At 36.5% G+C, this 23,601-nt stretch overlaps 1 protein-coding gene across 2 annotated transcripts; it reads right to left on the minus strand.

The window, feature by feature from the left end:
- Window positions 1-211: 211 nt before the first annotated feature.
- On the minus strand, window positions 212-23,236 carry LOC116476875 (caspase-5). Of its 2 annotated transcripts, XM_032167263.2 has the most exons (10): window positions 23,198-23,236; window positions 15,140-15,310; window positions 13,415-13,669; window positions 9,586-9,695; window positions 8,285-8,458; window positions 6,527-6,761; window positions 5,171-5,314; window positions 3,664-3,773; window positions 1,712-1,814; window positions 212-316 (listed from the first exon to the last, which is right to left on the minus strand). In XM_032167263.2, exons 1-9 carry the CDS (start codon window positions 23,202-23,204, stop codon window positions 1,716-1,718), a joined length of 1,305 nt encoding a protein of 434 aa, XP_032023154.1. In that variant the 5' UTR covers window positions 23,205-23,236; the 3' UTR covers window positions 212-316; window positions 1,712-1,715. The 2 variants fall into 2 exon arrangements, with proteins under 2 accessions (XP_032023154.1, XP_032023155.1); XM_032167264.2 differs by lacking the exon at window positions 15,140-15,310.
- Between the last annotated feature and the right edge of the window lie 365 nt (window positions 23,237-23,601).

Below are 23,601 nucleotides of genomic sequence, written 5' to 3' on the forward strand. Positions count from 1 at the left end.
TACTTTTAAACACCATCTTCTTTCATCCTATTGTTGGCGGTAAGTCACAGCCAGTTGTTTTCATCAGCCAAATATAGATGTTACAGGAGCCATAGAACTCGAAAATCCAGTTAGCTTCTTCCACTTCATTTCCACTCATCCACCATTTTCATTGAAATTATATTGTCTATTAGAGAATCTATGAAGATACAGTTCATACAATCTAAAAAGATACAGTCTTTACTTTTATCGAAATACCAAATGTTGAATATGCAAGCTATACTGGTAAAGGTGCTCTTTGATGTTGGCAGAGGAGAGCTGGGCTGTCTGTGGTTTCCTGCAGAAGAGAAAAAGGACAGAAGGTCAAGATGGTTACCCCTCACTGCCTTCATCCCATCCTTCATTATGATTCTTCTTCCATCTTCTGCCATATGGTTTTGCCATTTCCCTTGTCTTCCATCTGTGACCTCTGTGTCTATTTAGCGAAAAGTACTCAGGAATATATTTGTAAAACCTAAGTTAAATTATGTCACTTCTCTTTTCCAAAGCACTGGTAGGGTTTCCTATCTACTCAGATAATATTTTTTTAAAGATTTACCATGTGATGTTCAAGCACATTGTGATGAGGCTCCTCACTGTTTCTCCTAATTTGTCTCTGTCATTTCCCTCACTTGCATTCTCTTTTGGTCACACTATCTCATTGTAGTTCTTTTTAAACATGTTCAGCATATTTCTGTCACACGGCATTTGCACTTGTGTTCTGTGCCAGAACACCTCTCGTGCATAAGAACCACATGATTCACTCTCCAACTCTGTCCATTCTTTATTCCAATTTCATTATTTCAAGGAAGGTTTTCCTGAATAAAATACCTATAGTTGAGCATGTATTTTCTACAGTCCAATAACTGTGACTGAATGTCAGTAATGAGACAGCCAAGTAAAAAGGGCTCCCTGGCAGAACCTCCTACCAGCCTGTGCACTGGGAAGAATGTGCACTGTGGTGGAGCCTTGGGAAGTTCATGCCATTTGCAGCAGGGAGAAGCCTGGCCCCTCCTCTTCCTGGGTGGTACCTGGTATTCAATCTGTGAGGCAGGAAGGGCATTAGCAGGACTCTGGCTCTGTGAAGGGTCCGTTTCCCATTTTTTTTCCTTTTCACACAATAAATCCTGCCCTCCTCACCTTTCAGATTGACTGTGAGTCTAATTTCTCATGGTCGTGTGATGAGGACCCCATCTTTAGCTGAACTAAGGAGAAAGTCAACAACAGGAATGTGACACATGCACTCAGAGGACCAAAGCCTTGCTTTCCCCATAGTTAGCTCCTGTGTTTACTCTGTTTTTTTCAAGATCTGATGCAATGTTTGGTAACTAAGTGTGGCAGGTGGGAGAGAAACAGAGAGAGAGAGACAAAGAGAGATAGTGTATGAGAGATAAATGAATATGATTAATAATGGTAATATTTGTACATTACTATTTTAATAATTACTAACCTAGGACTTTCATTGTGTATTACATTTTGCTGCAATTTTCCTTACTCCTTGATTGATTGTATAGTTGGGGAAAACTAAATGCATATAAGTAGAATAAAAAAGAACAAATAAATACTCACCAGACTACATCAATAAAGAACACTAACTTGACCATACAAGCAGTCAGCTGTCATTGGTCATTGAACTTCACCACCGATATAGCGCTTTCATTTATTTCACCCTCCAACAACTCTCAATACTTACATTTTCAGTTGCCAGGAAAGAGGTAGAAATCTCTTGTCAAGGATGCTCGTTCTATGGTGGGCATCTGGGCTTTAGCCTTTGGAACTTCAAATGATTTCTGTACCTAAAAGAAAAAACAGTGGATGAGATATGAGGGATTTTGGATTCTCAGAAAGCATCTTACACCATGAATCAGGAAATGCCTGAATGAAGAGAGCTTCCAGGGTTGATAGCACCAAGCCCATGGATATCCCAACTCCTTAACACCACTACTCTACCTCTTAGAATTGACACCCCATGTCAGACTGTACACTTTACATCAAAATAAACACTGCATGCCTAGTCAAGGTTTTTCAACCTCCATTTTCTCTATTTTCCATTTTTGACCTACAGATGTGGAAATCAATTAAATATCCCTTGGGATATGCTCATGAGAACTGGATATGGAGGACTTAGTACTTTCAACCCCTACCAACGCTGATTCTTCAATTTAAGGAGAATTAAATCCCAGAATCTTGCTTTAAGGCCTGAACACTGAACAACTTTCATGCCCACACAACCATGCTGACCTCTGAAATCTTATGCATGGACTGATCAATGAGATCCTGCTTACCGTAAATCCAGTATTTCCAGTCTTTTTCCAGGAATACCCTCAAAAGTACAATGTATAATTCCTAATCATCCAAAAGGACTTAACTTCCCAGTTCTCTATTCACAGAAACCCCATCTCAATTTATGGTACTATCTTCTTTAAACATCAGTGGTGTATCTTCCTTTTCGCACAAGAATTTTACTATTCTAGGCCGGGCGCGGTGGCTCACGCTTGTAATCCCAGCACTTTGGGAGGCCGAGGCGGGCGGATCACGAGGTCAGGAGATCGAGACCACGGTGAAACCCCGTCTCTACTAAAAAATACAAAAAATTAGCCGGGCGTGGTGGCGGGCGCCTGTAGTCCCAGCTACCTGGAGAGGCTGAGGCAGGAGAATGGCGTGAACCCGGGAGGCAGAGCTTGCAGTGAGCCGAGATTGCGCCACTGCACTCCAGCCTGGGCGACAGAGCAAGACTCCGTCTCAAAAAAAAAAAAAAAAAAAAAAAGAATTTTACTATTCTCTACAATTTTTAATTTAGAAACAACCACACTTTCCTGTGTTAATACCAATCCTATTTTCCCTTAAAAAGAGAAGGAACATTTATCTATTCATTTAGGCATCTGTTTATTCAATATATATTAATTGAATGTCTGCTGTATGTCAGGCATATTGAGGTGCTGAGCAAATCCCCGCCATCCTGAAGTTTGCATGTTAGTGAGTAAATACAGGTAAAAAACAGACACATAAATAAACTATTAATATATGCTTAATGGGAGGAGGTAAGAACTGTGGAGAAAATAAAGTAGGAAGGATGGGGAATAAGGAATGTCCCAAGCTGGGCAAGGAGTAGCGAACCTTCCCTTCTGCCCTTTCCCATGGAAAGAGTGATTTCTTTTTTATTCCCTCTTACATGACTTTATGAATTCTACCACAATCTGTAATTACACATTTTTTTGTTAACCCATATTTCCAGTATCCATATGTCTCACAAAAGTGTGAGTCCTAGGTAGTCTTAAGCCATGTAAGCCTCATTTACCCCCTTGTCATCAGGATGAAGCCCCTCACCTCCATCCAGTTTTTATTCATTTAGTAAATTAATCAAAATTATTTCAAAATATTTTCTATTCTCTGAATTTTAATAACTTATAACCCAAAACAGGAAGCTTATAGCTGATATTATTTTGTTTTACTTTGCTCTTCTTCTGGGATATATTGACATTTTCTTTCTCTAAACCAGATTTTAAGCACCTGAATGACAGAAATCAGGTGCCATACTACTTTTGCTTGCCTGAAAAAGTGTGTCATTTTTATTTGATTAGTGAATAATGATAAATTCATTCTGAGCAAATAAATAAATGACTAGAAAAGGAAATGGAAGTTTACCTTCTGAAATATTTCCATTAGGTGGCAGCAGCAAGAATATTTCTGGAAGCACGTGATGAGTTCCGTGATGAAGATGGAGCCCCTTGTGCGGTCTCTCCAGGACACATTATCTATGATGATACAAACTGGTATGCCTTGGGCTACAACTTTCACTATGTTTTTGTTTATATTTTTGTTTTTGCATAGCTTAGGAATTTACTTGATAGATTTATGGGAATCCCTTATAACCTAACATTTACTTAGGTTTCACACAGAGGAAACAGAAAAGCTGGCAATGATTGAACAAAAAAGACAGCTTGTAAGCATTATAAGAGATTGCATAGTGATTCTATTTTGATTCTTGGAACTGACTTTTTATTATGGACCTCATGTTCACTCACTTTGCTCAGAAGAGGGGACTTGAGAAATAACTGGAATTGTTCCACTTTACAAAGGAAAGAATAGAAGCTCAGAAGGATGAATAAACTTTTAGGTTCAGTGAGGAAGCAACAAAAAATTGCCGTCGGGCTCCAAGATTGTTTACAGATTGCACCATGATGTCTTTCACCATATAATAAACAAAGTAGATGAACACATCCAAAGTTTCAGTTATAGAAGATTAAAATATCATAGAAAAATACTGTATAATATGGTGCCAGTAGTAAATAATACTGTCTTATATACTTAAAAATTTGCAAAGAGAGTAGATCTTATGTAAATTATCCTTATCACACCCTTGCAGAATGATGATAATAATAAATAGAGAGCTGGATGAATCTTTTGGAGGAGAGATGTTTACAGCATAAATTTGGGTGATGATTTTAGGGGTGTGTACTAATCTCCAAACTTATTGAGTTGCATGTATTAAATATGTACAGTTTTCATATGTCAGTTATGCCTCCATAAAGTGGTTTTAAAATAAGACTTGAAAATTTACAACTTGGAAAGAGTAAAATATAAAGCCCTTTAGGATGATTACCTTGAGGTGAAATGCCAACCACTGTTTCCTGTAATTAGACCTAATTAGCCCCACCCTAACGTTTCTTACTTTTTTTAAATGGCATTCACATTTTTATCTGGACACTTAATAACATTGCTCTTTGTAGGATCAAGTGGGATATATGTAGAAGAGGGCTTGAAGTTGATCATTTGGAAAGACAGCCAGTACTGGGATCCATAAAACTTCTATTCAAAATGTTAAATGGATTTACTAAAAAAACAGAATCCATCATTTATGTTTACATGATGTGTGGCGAATGGGGTTCCTTGTATTGTATTGCTTTAATATTTGGTATGCCTTTGACTGTAAAGTGTAGCACTTATAATAAAAGTACAATTTTTTTAAATGTGTGTGTGGGAGGGGGAAGGAATCTGTTCTCACAGCACACGTAAGATCATGCAAAATATATAGACAGCACACACCATTCTCTCAGCTCATTGTTGCATAGGGCCTATCTTGATTTCACAGAATCATTCAAAGGTGACCTCAGCACCCCCAAATTTTTGACTGTTACTAAAAGACACATACGTGGTGTTGAAGAACAGAAAGCAATGAAGTCCTTCTCCACGTGGATCTTGCAAACAGAATCTGCCTCCAGGTTCTCAGATGAGTGTGAAGAGATGACTGCCAAGGATGCTGGAGAGTCTCTGACCCAGAGTTCCCCATGGTTTTCTGTAGAGACATCAACTTTCCTTTTTTTTTTTATGTTACTTTAAGTTCCAGAATAGAAATGCAGAACGTGTAGGTTTGTTACATAATTATACGTGTACCATTGTGGTTTGCTGCACCTATGAACCTGTCATATAGGCTTTAAGCCCACATGCATTAAGTATTTGTCTTAAGGCTCTCCTTCCCCTTGTCCCGCACCCCCCGACTGGCCCCGGTGTGTGATGTTCCCCTCCCTGTGTCCATGTATTCTCATTGTTCAACCCTCACTTATAAGTGAGAACATGTGGTGTTTGGTTTTCTGTTCCTGTGTTAATTTGCTGAGGATGATAGCTTCCAGCTTCATTCATGTCCCTGCAAAGGACATGATCTCATTCCTTTTTAGGGCTATACAGTATTCCATGGGATATATGTACCACATATTTTTTGTCCAGTCTATCATTGATGGGCATTTGGGTTGGATCAAGAGACATCAACTTTTTATACACTGATGTGCCCCACTTAGCATGGCTATCACAATTGCCCACCTTGTTATTTTTCAGTGTTCTTTCTAACTAATTTCATACATACATACAGACCCACACACATGCAAACACACACACACATTTTGCTTTGTCTCTAGTGTCATTCAACAATGTGTAAATTAATAGTGAATTTATCATGCCATTACCAGTTTTCAGTTAAATTATTGCTGCTTTCTTAAAAAAACAAAACAAAACATACATCCCAATAGTCATAAGGTAATTGGAAGTCAGGAATAAAAAGAGGGAGAGAGAAGATTGACTTAAATCCCCTCAAGTTTCCTTAACTCCCTACTCATTTTCCCTTCAATAATTATGAATAAATAGGGTGCTCGTATCACATAATAACTTCAGTTTCAAGGGCAAATTCTTCAGAAACCACATCATGTCGACATGTCTGTAAATCATTTACAAATCAAGCTATCATGTAAATTATTCCATTTCAAAGTTTGAATATTTCTGTTTAACTTTGATTTAGGGATTTGATGATCTCCTTCACCACTTACCGTGGATAAATTTCTCCACTGATGAGACAATTTCTCATTATATCACCCCCTTAGGTAGAGTTTCTTCGTAATTCAATGTACTTTATTTGCACTGGATGGGGTCTAACATTGTTTCCCCTAAATATAAACCAAACATCACAATCCTGTGCATACACCTTCAAAACTGTTAGATGTTCAGCCTCAGCACTCACCACCTCTGCAGGCCTGGACAATGATGACCTTGGGTTTGTCCTTTAGACTGACGCAGTTGCGGCTGTTGAATATCTGGAAGATGGTGTCATAAAGCAGCACATCAGGTTTTTTCTTTTTATGCGCAGTTCCGCAGATTCCCTCTAGGATGCCATGAGACATGAGTACCAAGAACGTGCTGTCAGAAGACTTGTGCTCTGGTCTGGCAGCAAATGCCCTCAGCGCTGACTCCATATCCTATAAAAGAGCAATGTCTAACTTCAGTCAGAGAAGCATCGCAATTAATAGGACCTCCTAGATTTACCATGAGCGAAACAAGAAACATATGTAACATCCGGGTCGTGGTGCTAGCTGTTTTATGTTTTTTTTTGTTTGTTTTTTTTTCCTTTGTAATGGGGCTGTGGGTTCCTACTTTTTCTCCCTGCTGACACACCATACACTGTCTTCTTAATATATTGTATATTTTTATGTGTTACTTGTATTACTTTTTTTTTATCTCAATCTTTTCTCTCCTTTCCTAACAAGAGTCATGTGTTATAAACGCATCACACCACTGTCCTTGTAAAACCCAACATACGTTGCTTAGAATAAAATCAATCTCCTGGCCTGACCATACTCATCCTTACACTATGTCTGTTCTGCTTCAATCTCTAGTCACACTGATCTTCTGTTGTGCCTCACATGTGCCAGTTTCATTTTCAGCTCAGCTCTTTCACAGGTGAGCTCCCCCTACTTGGAAGGCGTTGCATTCACATCTTCCCAGAGCCATCCCATTCCTTCTGGTAGTGCCATCCAACTCCTGTGTTCTCTCCCCACAGAGGCCCGCACAGAAACATCGCACCCCATCCAACATTCTCTCTCATGTTTCCGTTTTGCTTACTTTGGATTCTCTTGTTATTCTTATATAGACACATACACACACTCATTCTCTGAAATTGTCCGGTTTTGCTTATATTGTGAGATTTTACCTCCACTCTAACCTAGATCCTTGTAAATTTGAAACTTCTTGTATCATATACAGACTTATCCACAGTATCAGGAAAAGCTCTTGGCTCCAAAGTTTGGATTTAATATTTGTTTTAAGAGTGCACTCCTGGGCCGGGTGTGGTGGCTCACGCCTGTAATTCCGGCACTTTGGGAGGCCAAGGCGGGCAGATCACGAGGTCAGGAGATCGAGACCATCTTGGCTAACAAGGTGAAACCCCATCTCTGTTAAAAATACAGAAAATCAGCCGGGCGTGGTGGCACGCTCCTGTAGCCCCAGCTACTCGGTAGGCTGAGGCAGGAGAATCGTTTGTGGGAGGTGGATGTTGCAGTGAGCCGAGATCATGCCACTGCACTCCAGCCTGGGCAACAGAGTGAGACTTGGTCTCAGAAAAAATAAAAATAAAAAAAGAGTGCACTCCTGCCTAAAACACATTACTCTGTGATTTTGTGTGGAATCTTGGGGCTACATCCCAATCACCTGATCTTATTGGAACTCAATAACAATTGTGAAAATACATGCCAATCATATTTTGTCTAGTTTTATGGAGTTGAGGGTATTTGAGGCTCAAAAGAGACACGGATTTATGTATTCAATAATTTCATTTGCTAGTGCATGTGCGCATGTACACACACACACACACACACACACACACACACACACACACACGAACCCAGAGGTTGTTAAACCTTGTTGAACTTCTATAAAGCTAACTAATTATTAGAAGAATATGTGTTGCCTATGGATGGGTGTGAGATGGCTTAGGGGTTCTTACCCTGGCTGTGAGATTCTTTTTGTCAACCACAGTGTAGCCCAGGCCCTGAAGCAGCCCTTTCATCCCCAGGATGTCAAAGTGAGCCCCATTCCTTGCAGGCAGATGATCAAATTTTGTATTGCATATGATGAGAGCCAGGCGTCTGCGGTCCTCTCTCTTTTTTATTGGATAGATCTGCAGGAGATGGAGATGAAGCAACTTTGATTACCCGAGTCTCTTTTCAACCTCCATATGCCTCACAATTTTGCTTTTTTAAGACCTCATGCAGCTGCCCCCTTCCCTAACCTCTATCAGAAGACACTGCCTTCCCGTCTCTCAAGAGCCCAGAGCAAGAACCAGGACATATCTGGAATGATTATTCAACCTCCTTGTCTCTCTAGAGCCCAGATCAAGAACTGGGACGTATCTGGAATGATCACTCAAGAATCTTGAGGAAACTAGAATAGTTCCTACTCCCTTCCTTCTCCTTTTTCTTCTCCACCTACTCAAACATTTCTTATATTCAGGTTCAAACCAAATTTCATATAAACCAAGAGGTGTTGTCATCGGCTCCAGTAAAAATAAATATAGCAAATTTTCTTTGCCTTCCGTATTATGATTATTTTGGTACTATTTTCAAAACATAAACTTACAATGATTTTCAAGATTTAATCATACTTTTCAAATATATTTTATGTCTAGGCTTTTCAACTGAGTACAAACAATTACTACTCAGCCATGTTATCTTATAAACATTTTATTTTGTGGCTATATCTGAAATTGTAATAAATCCCAAATAGATACAAAAATCAATAAATGATAAAAAAGAGGAAGCTACATTTTATGGATTGAATGAGCATAGGTATCTGTTTGAAGCCATATGAACCCTTGCCTGCTGAAAGCATCTATCATAAAGGTTACCACTGTCACCACCCCCTCATCATTTAGTGCTTTAAGTATTTGTGCATTTATGGCTGGCACTGTGGTTCCCACCTGTAATCCCAGTGCTTTGGGAGGCCAAGGCTGTGGATCTCATGAAGATAGGATTTGGAGAACAGACTGGGCAACATAGGGAGACTATATCTCTACAAAAATTTAAAAAAAAAAATCAGCCTGGCAAGGTAGTTGCTGTAGTCCTAACTCCTTGGGAGGCTGAGGCTGGAGAATCTCTTGAGCCCATGTGTTCAAGATAGCAGTCAGCTATGATCACACCATGGCACTCCAGGCTGGGCAACAGAGCAAGACCCCATTTTTAAAAATGTGCATTTAATGAAAGCAATTGTTTCTCTCTTTTTCCCCATTTCATACAGAGAGCACAGCACCTCATCATGTTTTTTTTTACACAGTCTCAGGAATTCTTCATGAGGACAAAGTTTGAGTGTATTTGTAGATTCTGCTGACTCAGGTGGTCCAGCCTCGATTTGCAGAAGAGCTGTGGGATATCACAAAATATAAATTATAGTTTCTTCCTCTGTGACCCAATTTATCACCTAAGAATTTTGAGAGAGAGAGAGAGAGAGAAATCCTAGGAAAAAGACTTCTTTGTAGGTAGGGGTTGTAGCTGTAGCTAATTTCCGGCTTAAGGAAATGTATTGTGAGAGTTCCCTGATAGAGAAAGCAGACTCCCACAACCCCACCAAGAAGAAAATGCAGCTATAGATTCCAATTATTCTGGAGAAAAAATCTTGATGATTTAAAGTAAAATTTGGCTTTTCTATATTCAGAAAAACTGTTTGATTTTTCCAGTGGTTTTACACTAGGGTACTCATTCATTTATTTGGACTTTCTGCTGTGTCTGGGCAAGAGTGTGCTAAATAAATACTTGTCAGAGTGCTATTTGAAATACAATGTGAGTTCCATGTGCAATATTAAATTTTCTAATATCACATTTACAAAAGGTAAAAATAATTGTAATAATATATTTATGTAACATACTATATTCAAAATATTATTATTTCAACATGTTTCACTAGCCACAATTTATGTCTGGTGGCTACAAAAGTGGATGGGACAACATCTCATTTTGAATTGATGGTCCCCTCCTAGTTCACACCACATACAGATACATGTATACAACAAACGCTTAATAGAATATTGAATTCTGTACCATCCTGGTATTTTTTAAGCAACTTTTATGTGAATTAATAATTATTCTAGAAGAAATAGGCTTCAGTTATCTTCCAACAAATTGTGAAATCACCTATTTATGAATAAAGGTTGTCTAGTGACAACACAGTCCACAATAGTACTGTGTCCAAGGTCAAAGGGACAAATATTTGTATGAGATTCTGACATAACTCTGGACATCTTGTCTCTAAACTGCTGGACAGCCAACACTGTCCAACTCGTATTTTATAATGTGAGGAAATAATATATCTGTTTTGGATAAGTTTGCTTCTGAGTAATTCTGATCTATCCCCTTGTGAAATGTAATATTGATCTCTTTTGACCGATATTGTGCAAAAAACTGGGAGATTATTGAGCCCTCCTTCTGGAAAAGAAAAAGGAATTTACGTATACAAATTCGAAGAAGAATTTAGTAAGATCTAATAACAAGATTTCTTTTCATGAAAGAAATAGACAAGCATACTCTTATGTTTGGTTACGTGACTCAACCAAGACATAGGAACCATGAGTAAAGTAATATTATTCTGTATAAAATTTGTATTGTTTTTTAATATTTCATGTATTTTTTATATTTCAATCATTTGTTTCTGTTCATTTTTAATAATATTTTAAAGTAAATGTCTTGCTAAAGTGTATGATAAAAGCCTGAGTTCTGGGAATGCAATAAGTTCTAAGTGTGTAAGGAAACCATACCTTCTAAGCATCTCTTTTTTCATAGATTAAACAGTGATGGATGCTTTTTCTTCTCATTTCAGAAAACTCTGCCAATGTGAAGACATCCAGGGTCCTGGGATATTCCTGGTCTGAGGGTATGTTTTCCTGTTTAAAGGTTTGGAGAACTTCCAACTTAACAGCCATCTCCTAATCACTTTTATGTGTCTGTGTGTAGAACAGGTGTTTTCCAGTAAAATTAGAAATTAGACAGAAATTCTATCTTATATCCAGTAGTAGAATTAGTATAAAAATATTATTTTATTACAAAATAATAAATATTATAGTGCAGTCAGCTTCCAAAGAGAGTTTTTATTAGCCTGGCAGTGCAACAAGAAGTAATGTGGAAATCAGGAGTTTAGATAAAAATTTCAATTTGAGTCTTATCTGTTATCTAATGAAACAGGAATCTCTCAGGAATCTGCTCAGGAATCTCTTTACATTGACACAACAAGAAAGGGAGTGGTGGAGTGGTACAGGATCAGAAAAGCAATTTCCCACAGCACGTAGGAACTTATGTGGTTATCTCCTGACTAAATCAGATCATCGGTATATAGTGTGTATATATGGGTGTGTGTGTGTGTGTGTGTGTGTGTGTGTGTTTGTGTGTGTGTGAGTAAACAGTTTGTTAAATAACAAACGAATAGCTAGGATTCTTCTTATCCTGCTATCCTGCATTCCAGGTTCCAATGCTCGGCTGGAAACCCTCAGAATTATAACCATATCCAAAGGCCTAGCCAAGGCCTATACCTCTTCTTATAGCCCAGCCCACCCAGCTTCCTGGTCTGCTGGGCCAGTGTACTCAAAGTGTTCTGGGATCGATCATTCTGGAGAATACAAATGCAGATAGAGTGCAGGGAGCCACTGGACCCCTCCTGCAGGGATCTGCAGCTACCTCCTTCTTGCCACAGCCTCTGCTGATCAGATAGGCTATTTCAGTTTGGAGTTTAGTGCTCATCATATATGATATCTGGGATTGCTAAAATCATTTTGAAGCCCTTATTGCTACAAATATGATTCCTATTTGTTGCATTATCTCTGATTTTTAAAAACCGCTATTTTTTCCTCATGCCATTCCAGGTTTGAGGAAAAAGAAAATACTTGCAAAAGACCAGTTTAAGTACTAATAAGAATGCATCCTTGCCTAAAATCTTGGACAACTATACTAGCATGTGGTTTCTGTTGAGGGGAAACTTTCCCCATAGAGAAGGGGAGTTTATTTTGCATAGTGAGGTTTGAACAATTTATGTTACTTTATGTTCATGATCGTATATGATTATTGGTAAGCTGTAGTAGTTCAGGGCTGAAGATTTCAGTTTAAAGTCTATGGCAAATTGAGTCCTTCCCTGGAAAACATGGATCTGAGAACATTTAGGCTCTAATAATACTGATAATTCAATCTGTGTCAAAAGTTTTGAAATGTTATAAAATTTAAACATTTTATAGTAGTTCCCCGATCATAATTTTGTAACTCACAGAAATGAGTAAGCACTGGAAAATTCTAATTTGTAGCGCCCAAACAATAATTAAGAAAGCACTCTTTATTGCATGCATATACTTCATTTGTTTATTCATCACACATTAATTAGGTATCTGCTATGTGCTAGGATCTCCATTAATTACTGTTATTAATTGGTGAAGAAACCAGTTACATTCTGGTAGCAGAAACTTGGTGCATGTTACTTCTTTTTACTGAAGCGAAAAAGGGTTAAAAGTGGAGCACGTTTATTCTGGAAAACAAAGTGTTTAATTTTAGCTGTATTCATTTTGTGATGCCAGTGAAACACTGGAGAGAATTGTTTTATATGCCGCTACAGCTAAATGAATCTGGAACTCAGATGAGAGAGTTCTGAATGAGAGCTGGTATCTTGGAAGTTGTTGGCATGTGGTGACCAGCATTTCAATGTTTCTAGCTGTAGACAGTCTTGTGAGAAAGTACTGGAATTGCCCACATTTCACAGGTGGTAAGACTGATGACTAGGGAGAATGGAAGGTCAAGAAACTTGCATGAACTGCATAGTTCACATGTGACAGAATCTAAGTTTAGGTTTAGATATCTCCTACTAAAAAATCTCTCTTATTAACTATTTCTGTGCACAGTCTAAACACAAGGACACAGCTTTTTGGCTAATTGGAAATTTGATTCCATCCCATAAAAGGCAAGATGGTCTCTAACAGGACGATGACATGTTTACTGAAAATGAGAGTTTAGAAATGAAAGTGTAGGTGGATCACAGATAACACTGCATGGGCCTTGGAGTTGAATATATTCTGGAAAATTTAACATATTTATTGTGTTAGATGCAGCCTTACGTTTTACACTGGTGATCTTTTGGTCCATATTGAGAAGTGTTTGGGTAAACATTTGATGAGCCACGCGATTCTTTCGCACAGAGTCTACCAAGATCAGGGCCTTGTCTTCAATTTTGGCATCATAATATTTTTTCTTTTCCTCTTCCTTCAATGTCAGAACATCGTGTTTTGCCAAATAATTAAAAACACCATGAAGAACATCTTTGCCCAGGTATTCCAACATCTTAACTGTTTTTTTTTTTTTGTGGTTGTCTTCTGTGAGAAATAGAAAGACTCCTTTAACTATGGGCACAGTTTAAAGAGTTCTGCCTTCACCTGAGACATAACTCTGTAATATGAAATTCGTCTAAAAATACATTCTATTTTACCATGTCCCCAACGAATAACACACATCTTTTTTTGCAACTGCAGAATTCTCTCACCTATCAAATTCATACCAGACTGTGCTTAGCAATTCATTTCCTCTTAAATTTGTTTTTATAGCTTTTCTTCTTCCTTCTGTGGCATTGGGAATAATGCTAACTTCCTGGTCACCTGCTATTTTCATATTTCTCTTTCTCTTGCTCACAGCTCATGGTGATGATAATTTACCTGAAATGCACACTCCCAGGACAGTCCATGCTCTTGTCTAGACTGTAAATACTACTAGACTATACAATCTTGCCTCTTTGCTGTATTTAGTTTCCTTGAGGAAAGCACTATATCTTTGAATTTGCATTTTTAGCACACATCCTATAACCACATCTTTGTGCTCATTAACATCTTTGTGCTCAAAATGCTTAAAAGTAGTTAGCATACTTGCTAAATACATGACTTAATGAACAAATGAATGACTGCATCCAGAGTCCTAATTTTTTAGCATCTTTTCCTCAATCAAAATTTGAAATTGAAAATAATATGACAACTAATCTAGCATGGTGAATTTATGTGACATCAGGTTAATCACTACACCTTAGCATAACTTGAAATTTTACTGGAAAATATAGATATCAAAGTGATAAATTTTTGTGCCTGGCCCTCTTCTAATTACTGCCAGTCATTGGTACAGCAACCTGTTGCATTCTGGTGGGAGAAATTTGATATATATTAGTTTCTTTTACTAAAATGGAAAGGGGTTAAAGTTGGAACAAATTTGTTTAGAAGAAAAAGTGTTTAATTTTTAGGTAATATTAGTTTAATAAAGCCAATGAAACACTGGAGCAGAATTGTTGAAAATGCATCTAGAGCTAAATGAGTCTGGAGCTCAGAGGAGAGAGTTCTGGATGACAGCTAATACCTTGGGAGTTATTGGCATGTTGATGCCTGTCAACACAATGTTTCTAACCTTCCACAGTCTTGTGAGAAAGTACTGAAATTGTCCCCATTTCATAGATGGGAAGACTGATGATTAGGAAGCAAGAGAGGTTAAGATACATGCAGGAAGCCACATAGATTATTAATAACAGAATCTAGGTTTAGGTTTGAGTATGGCTTACTACAAGCCTCTACTATTAATTATTTCCATGCACAATCTGAACCCAAAGACTCAGCCTTTTAGCCGATTGGAAACTGGATCCTACCCAACAAAAGACAAGGTAGTCCCTGAAAGAAAAATTATAGGTTTGGTGAAAATGATAGTTTCATAAAGGAAGGAGGATGGGGGATCACAGATGTCACTGCATGGGTCTTAGAATTGGACAGGTTCTAAAAAATTGGAAATATCCATTGTAAAATATCCAGTCTTACTTTTTGCACTGGTCGACTTTTGATCTGTATTAGGTAGGGTCTGGATAGATGTTTGTCCAGCCACGTTGTTCTTTAGCGTGTGGTTTATCACCAAGTTATTCAATCCACTCTGAAGGACACATTTGAACAGAGCTTCAAAATTCTTACGCCTTTTTTTTTTGCAGCTGTCTTCTGTCAGAAATATAAAGACTCCTTAAACTATGGGCACAGCTTAAAGAGTTTTGCCCTTGCTTTAGACAAAGCTCTGTAATGTGAAACACCCTTGAAAATACATTCTGTCTTACCATGTCTTCAACAAATACTCATTATTTCTTTGTACCCGTAGCATTCTGTGACCCATCAAATTCCTACCAGGCTGTGTTTAACAATTCATTGTCACTTAAGTTTGTTTTTTATAGCTTGTCTTTTTCCTTTCTGCGGCATTGGGCCCAGTGCTAAATTCCTGGTCATCCATTGTATTCAGATTTCTCTTTCTCTTGCTCAAAACTCACGATGATCTACCTGAAATGTGTGCACCCAGGACAGTCCATTCTCTTGTCTAGACTGTAAATTATTCCTACTAGACTGCAGGATCTTTCCTTTTCTCTGTATTTAGCTTCCTTAGTGAAATAACTATATCTTTGAATTTGCATTTTTTAACACACAGGCTATACCCAATTGTGCTAATTAACAGTTTTCTGCTCAAAATGCTCAAAAGTGCTTAATCTGCTTGCTGAATACATAAGTAAACATGCAACTTAATCGTTAAGTGGATAAATGAAATGCATCTAGATACCTAATTCTTTAGCACCTTTTCTCGAACCAAAATTTAGAATTGAAAATATTTAACAAATATTATGGTAGATTAATATGACACTGAGTTAATGTATTACTCGTTGGTATAATTCAAATTTTTACCAGGAAATATATATATACATATATATACACACATACATACATATATATACACACATACACATATATGTCAAAGTAATAAATCATTTATTTCAATACAAGTGATATGATTTAAGCAGGTTGTATGTGGAAAAGCCAGATATCTCCTCTCTTCTCAGTTAACTCTAAGAAAGATCGTTATCTAGTTCATCTAGATATAAGGATAGCTTTCACACAAAATACATTTTCTAAAGAAAACATTGCAGGACATTGAATAAAATTTTGGCCCAGAAACACCAGACTCATTTTCCAGGTTATCTTGAGTTCATATGCCAATAATGAACCAACCACTATTAGAAAGACACATGGATGTTACAAAACAGGAGAAAAAGTTACCTAATAGCATTTAATAAACGTAACATCTCCTATGTATTTTTTGTGATTAAAAAATGAATTCATATAAAGCAATGACAATCATCATCATTGTATAATATGAGTAATTATCATGATTATTATTAACAATATCGGTAATTCTCATTATTATAATGATTTAATAAATCAGTAATTATCATTATTATTATACTCATAATAAATCAGTAATTATCATTATTATACTGATATAATAAATCAGTATTTATGATTATTATATCATATCAGTAATTCTCATTATTATTTACAAATCTCTTTTCTAAGTGCTTTACAAATAGTAGTATAATGGACCCTCACAATAAACCAGTAGAATATTTATTATTTTATCAATTTTATAAGTCATTTAAATAATAGCTTGCCCTAAATCACATGAATTAGGGTTCAAATACTATTTTTACACCACATTCCATAGAGTTAACCATGACAGGCTTTCGGTAATAATAGTAATATATGTTGGACCCCCGTGAGGTCAAGTGCTTTACTGAAATTTCACAAAAACTCCATGCAAAATGTATATCAACCTCTTTTATATGGAAAAGGAAACATATACAGATAAGTTGCTTAAGAAATTGAGTGTAACCCTGTGAAAAGAAAACAAAGTATATAGTAACTCCAGAGCAGGAATAGAAGTACAAGTGTTCAGAATCCAGAGCCCCAACTCTTAAGTCATCAAGCTACATTACATGACAGTTGATGAAGCGCTTCTTAAGAGAACACAGATAAGATGCTTAAGGAACTCAGAAAAGATGATAAAATTCCAGGAGGAGAGTTTACAGAGGCTTCTTAGGAGACAAGACAAAAACGTTGGTTTTAAATGCAATGTAAATGTTGGAACAGAGAATGTGAAGATTTGCAAAGAGTACACAGATTAGTTTATGGAATGTCTACTCTGCCTGAGTTTGAAGTTCTATTTAACTTATTTGCATGCTTAGTAAACGAATATAGTATTGACTGAATGAATATGTGGAGAAATATGAAAAGCAATTAACCTAAAGAGGTTTACAACACAATAAATGCCACATATGACAAACACACAGCTAACATCATACTCAATGGTGAAAAGATAAAAGCTTTTCTTGAAAGATTAGAAAGAGGACAAACACACCCACTTTCATCACTTCTATTCTAGAAATCCTAACCAGAGGAATTAGACAACAAAAAGAATTAAAGGCATCAAAATAGGAGAGGAAGAAGTTAGTGTGTCCTTTTTATGAATGACATGATCTTACATACATTAAGAAAACTCTAAATGCTCCACGAAAAATCTATTACAACTAATACACAAATGCAGTAAAGTTGAAGGATACAAAAACAACATGCAAAAATTTGTATCATTTTTATAATAACAACAAACTAAAAAATTGGATGATAAAAATCTCATTTATAATGGTTATAAAAAATTTCATGAAATAATAAGGAATAAATGTAACCAAAAAGTTAAAGACATGTATACTCATACCTATAAAACATTGACAGAAGAAACTGAGTGAGGTTCATAAAACTCGAAAGATATCCCGTGTTCATGAATTGGAAAATATTACATTATTATGTATGTACTACCCAAGAAATCTATGAATTCAGTACAATTCCTATTAAACCTCCAATGGCATTTTTTACAGAAATAGGAAAATCAACCTTAAAATTCATAAGGAATTATGAAAAAATTTAAATAGCCAAAGCATTCTTGAGTAAAGAACAAAACTGGAGGCAGCGCACAACCTGACTTTAAAACATACTGCAAAGTTATAATAATCAAACATAGTACTGGCATAAAAACAAACACAGAGAACAATGGAATAGAACAAAAAGGCCAGAAATAAACCCAATTATTTACAGTAAATTTATTTTTTACAAAGATCAAGAACACACAATAGGCTAAGGACATTTTCTTCGATAAATGATGTTGGGAAAATTAAATATCCAAGGGCAGAAGAATGAAATTGGGCCCTTATCTACCACCATATACAAAAATCAACTCAAAATGGATTAAAAACATAAGCCTAATAACTGAAACTATGAAACTACTACACGAAAACATGGGAAAGCTTAATGACATTGGTATAGACAATGATTTTTGGATATAACACTAAAAACATGGGAAAAGAAAGTAAAATTAAAATATGAGATTACATCAAACTAAAAAGCTTTTGCAAAGCCAAGGAAACAACAGTGTGAAGAGATAACCAACAGAATAGGAGTAAATATTTGAAACCGTATATCTGATAAGATATTAATATTCAAAATATATAAGAAACACAATTCAATAGGAAGAAAACAAATATTACAAAATGACCCAAGGACCAAAATAGGCATTTTTCAAAGGAAGATGCGTAAATGGACAACAGATACTTACAAAATGCTCAACATCTCTGTTCACCAGGGAGATTAAAACCACAATGAGATAATGCCTCACACCTGTTAGAATGATTAGACTGGATATTATAAAAAAAAAAGATAACTAGTGTTGGAAAGGATGTAGAGAAAAAGGAACTCTAGTATACTGTTAGTGAAAACATAAATTAGTACAGTCATAATGAAAAACAATAGGAAGCTCCTCACAAGGTTAAAAATTAAAATGAATTAAAAATGTTAAAAATGATGTAGCAATCCAAATATTTAGTATATATTTTAAACATTAAGTCAGTGTGTTGAAAAGACATATACACTTCCATTGTGATTGCAGCATTATTCACAATAGGCAAGATATAAAATCAACCTAAGTATCTGTAGATGGATGAATGGATGGAGAAAATATCGTAATGCAACAGTATTCAGCTTTAGAAAAAAGAAAGAAATCCTGTCATTTGTGACAACACTGATGAACATGGATAACATTATATTAAATAAAATAAGCCAAGCTGGGCACCAAAAAACAAATACTGTATGATCTCACTGATGTGTAGACTCTAAAAAGGTTAAACTCATAAAAGCAGAGGGTAGAATGGTGGTGATTAGGAGGAGGCAGGAAGTTTGGGGAGATGTTGATCAAAGGAAATGACATTTCAATTAGATAGGAGAAATAAGTTTAAGAAATCTATTGCACCACATAGTGACTATATTCAATGATGTATTCTTGAAAATTGTTTGACAGTGTAAATTTTAAGTGCTGTAATCACGAAAAAAGATAAGCATATGAGGTAATGCATATGTTATTTAGCTCTTTAGGCATTCTACAATATATATTTCAAACATCATTTTGTACATAAGTATATACAATATTTATTTGCCAATTAAATAAAATAACTTTTATAAAAAACAATTCAAGACGTTTGGCTTGAGAGCCTCTTTTCATAATCTATAAATTCTCATAGCATAAATTATAAGTTTAAAATAGTAAATAAATGACTCAAATTTATGGATCAGTCCAGATGTGGATCCCGTATGGAAACCCATACCTCTAACAATCAGGCGTCACTTAAAATAATCCCACAACCTCATTCAATTGAACTTTTAAAATTGAACTGCTAATTTTCTTCTATTTCCATCCTTCATTTCCTGCTCCATATAGTAAAAAATAACACCTAACTTCCAAGTTCAGGAAGGCAGCAAAACCTGGTGATATTAAACTTCTTCTGCCTTCTGTATGTCTTATTCCCCAGCTCAATTCACACTGCGTTGATTTTATTTACTAAACATTTTCAGAATCTAACCACTACTCTTAATTCTAATTGTTCATTACTTCTATTCAGGCCAACACCCTTTCTTTCTTAATTACGCCAAGAACCTTATAAACCTTCTTTTTGTCCCTTCTATTCTCTTCTTCACAATGAAGAGTGTCCCGATATCTAGATTTGACCACGAAACCTCTCAGCTTATTCTAACCTAGGCCTTCTCATTCAGCCTCATCTTCTGATGCTGTCCCCACCTTGCTCATTACAATGAAAATATTCTGCTCTTCATTTAATGTCTAGTCCAGTCTCCCACCTTCTCCTTGCTTCCTATTCTCCTATACTTTCTGTTTATTCTCCAAGTCTAAGACCAGATGGCATTTTTTTTTTTTTTCAGGCAATCCTCTGATTCTCTGAGGGGAGACAATGTCAGAGGTACTTGCCCCTAGGGCACCTTGTTTCTCTTTAGGTAGCATGCTCTTTTACCTTTAATTGTGATTTCCAGCCTACTTCTCAGCATCCACCATTAGATTTTATGCTCTGTAAGGACAGGTGGCCATAAACTAGGCCTGCACTACTTCTGGCATTCAAGGGAAGTTTAATAATTATCTACTGAATCACTAGTTGAGTGAATGTAGAAACAAATGAATAAATTTTAGGTATGGCCCAACTCTTGAAGAATATTTAATAAAAGGTAAGTAAGTTTGATTTTATTTAATAGACAATAAGCACACACTGGAAGTTTCAAGCAGAAGGAAGACATATTCATTCTGGAAAATTTGGTGAGCAAAAGTTTGTGAAAAATACTCTGCTAGTGGTGAGGGTACCATTTTGAGGAAATATTTTTACACGTTGAAGCTTACAGTCAAGTGGAAAGATAGATATGCAAATAAGTCAAATAAAAAACATTATAAGAATTTAAATAATGAGCAGATGCTCAAAAAAAAAGCATGAGCACACTGTGTCTCAGGTAGAAGACAGCTGTCCAGAGAAGGGAGGGCTTGGCACTGAGACCTGAAAGACTAGGAGAAGTTTGCCCCTTGGACAAGTGAGGGCTGGTGCGCTAACAGAGAGCAGTGTGGGAAGAAACAAAAAGATTTTAGGGTGTCTAAAGTAATTAGGAAGCTGGGCTAGCTGGGCTTTAGAAAGTATTGAAGTGTGCAGCCAGGACTGAAGTGGGCGTGATCAGAGATAGGGCCACCATTTGAAGATGTTTGTTTGCAGAAAATTGACAGAACGTTAGAGTGTCGAGTTTAACAGTCAGGCCAAACTAGATTCACTCTTCTCAACAGACATTAGACCAAAAGAAAATTTCGTAGTCCTTTTCCAGACATCTTCCTCAACTATAAAATGGCAATAATAGCACAAACTTAACTAACTGGTTTTAAATATTCAGTCAGAGAGAGTGCAAGAGATACCGATCTCACAGTATTATTTTTAAAAAACAGTTTTTATTGATTATTTTTTGTTATTTTAATAATCACTGAATTGAAGATGCAGTGATAATAAAAATGAATGGAATAATTTAGAGGCCAAATTCATCGAGAGCAGTTTTAGTCCTAGGCAAAGTGATGAGATGTTCTTACACATTTTATATAGGGTACTGTTTTTCACTAGTTTTATTTAACAAAGTCCAACTACACATGGTTGTTTATAATTATTGACCCACTTAACTTGTTTTTGATTAGCGCCCTTCAGTTTCTCCTATCTATTATCTAATGATTCTCCTGACTCCAGTCTATGACTGGTAAAGTCAGCCTGCCCGGCCAAAGAGGTAGCCATGGCTATGAATTTGACTTACTCCTCCCTGGCCAAATGCTTTTTAGTATCATAAAATAGACAAAAAATTTTTTAAAAGCAAGCAATTCCAGCATTTTAGGAGTGTCAGTTAAATGTTGTGAGGTGAGACGTAAACCTGGAGATAATTAAGCTACTGGGAGAATCAAAGGGATAAAGAAACTCAACAGCAAGGAAGTACAAATGAAGTAAAATACAGTAAATATTTGCTTTTTTTTTCTTATGAATGTAAAAATCATGCCTTAGAGTGATTTAATGGAAAAATGAATAAGTATTATTTTGAGAGACAGAAACACCTATCTGAAAGTTTAGATATTTTTAAAAAGGCAATAGGGAGCCAATGTATGTTGCTGAGTAAGAAAATTACATTAATAGATCCCTAGCATGTGAGAGGTGAGAGTTAACTAACTGACCACCTTTGCTAATAATGCTAACTGCAGAAGAACCTGTGCCAGGCTAGCTTCGTAAGAATTGTCTGCAGATCTTTAAAGGTTAATAAATGTCTACAGTCTGTTAAAGATTGAGCTATTCATGGTTGAGAAGGCAGTGGTAATCTGATTTTTAATATGTCTTCAGATTCTTCATATATGTTATAAAGTTTAGAAAGCACTGATCTATTCCGGTTTCTTCCTTTTTCCAATGAGGAGAATGAAGTCAAAGAAGCAATATGACCTGCTGGAATATGAGCTGCTTAAGTAGCCCAGGACTCCAACTTATAGGCTTTTTTAGCTTCTGTGTATAAGACAGTTGGCCTGAAAGTAGTGTGCAGCATGGACTGAAGGGTTAAGTTTTTGGGAGTGGGAAGCCAGTTAAAAGTCTATGATAGCAATCTAAGATATATTACATTATAATAGTCAGTACCAGTACTACATAGAAAGGTGGAAAAATTCAATTATTTTAAACAGACCAATAAGATAATTCAAGATAAGAGATGACAACACGTTGAGAACACAGAGGCTCTCAGATCTGATTGTGGGGAGAAGGTTCATAGTCCGGAGGATTAATTTGGAATCAAGAGGAAGCAGAGAAGATTTCAGAGTGCATTTAGAAATTTCCGGAGTTTTATCACACAAATAACTTACTCTGTCTTTCCTTACTCTCTCTTTGATTACCAGAAACTGAAAGAAAGGAATTAACCTTTTTCTGGCTTCTAGAGAACATACTCTCCTTCAGTGTCTCTAACACAGGGTCTCATGGTTCAAACTACATACCACCAATAAGAGAAAGATTCAGCATGCATACTACTGGTTGATTTCCCTTTTGGTATTTCTGCCTGTCACATAGCAATAAATCAAGATTTTTCTAAGACCTGAGTCCCAAGCTGCTAGTCAGAAAAGGGCCCCAGACTCACCAGCCATAGCTAACAGCCTCTCTGTCGTCGTACACCACTGGAAAGTGCCTCAGACACAGAAATAAAAGACACCAGGTATTTCCTTATTGCAGGGAGTGGGGACAAGTGATTACAGATTATGAAGTTGCTTCTGGGAACCTCTAGTTTCATCACTGGGAAGTGCCCTGTAGTCAGCAAATTGGCTTTCTAATCTTGAACTCTAGATTCTTCCCTGGGGAAAAAAAATGTAAATGACAAAACATTGTTTTGTGGGTTGAAACCTCAGCCTGGTTTTCTTTTTCCTTTTCTCTCTCCATAGCCCCACATCTTCTTCTATTCATCCTTCTCTTCTGATCTGTCAGTTTTTCTACCTCTGCTCATCTAGAAACACATGTCCTGAATGAGTAAAATCTAACTAGTTTCCT

This window comes from Hylobates moloch, unplaced genomic scaffold, assembly GCF_009828535.3.
Source record: "Hylobates moloch isolate HMO894 unplaced genomic scaffold, HMol_V3 SCAFFOLD_11, whole genome shotgun sequence".
Lineage (NCBI taxonomy): Eukaryota > Metazoa > Chordata > Mammalia > Primates > Hylobatidae > Hylobates > Hylobates moloch.

Coding starts and splice junctions, on each gene's coding strand:
- LOC116476875 (XM_032167263.2), bottom strand. Junction 13,670..15,139: donor AAAGTCGACCAGTGCAAAAA/GTAAGACTGGAT, acceptor TATTTCTCACAG/AAGACAACCACAAAAAAAAA. Junction 9,696..13,414: donor AAAGATCACCAGTGTAAAAC/GTAAGGCTGCAT, acceptor GATATCCCACAG/CTCTTCTGCAAATCGAGGCT.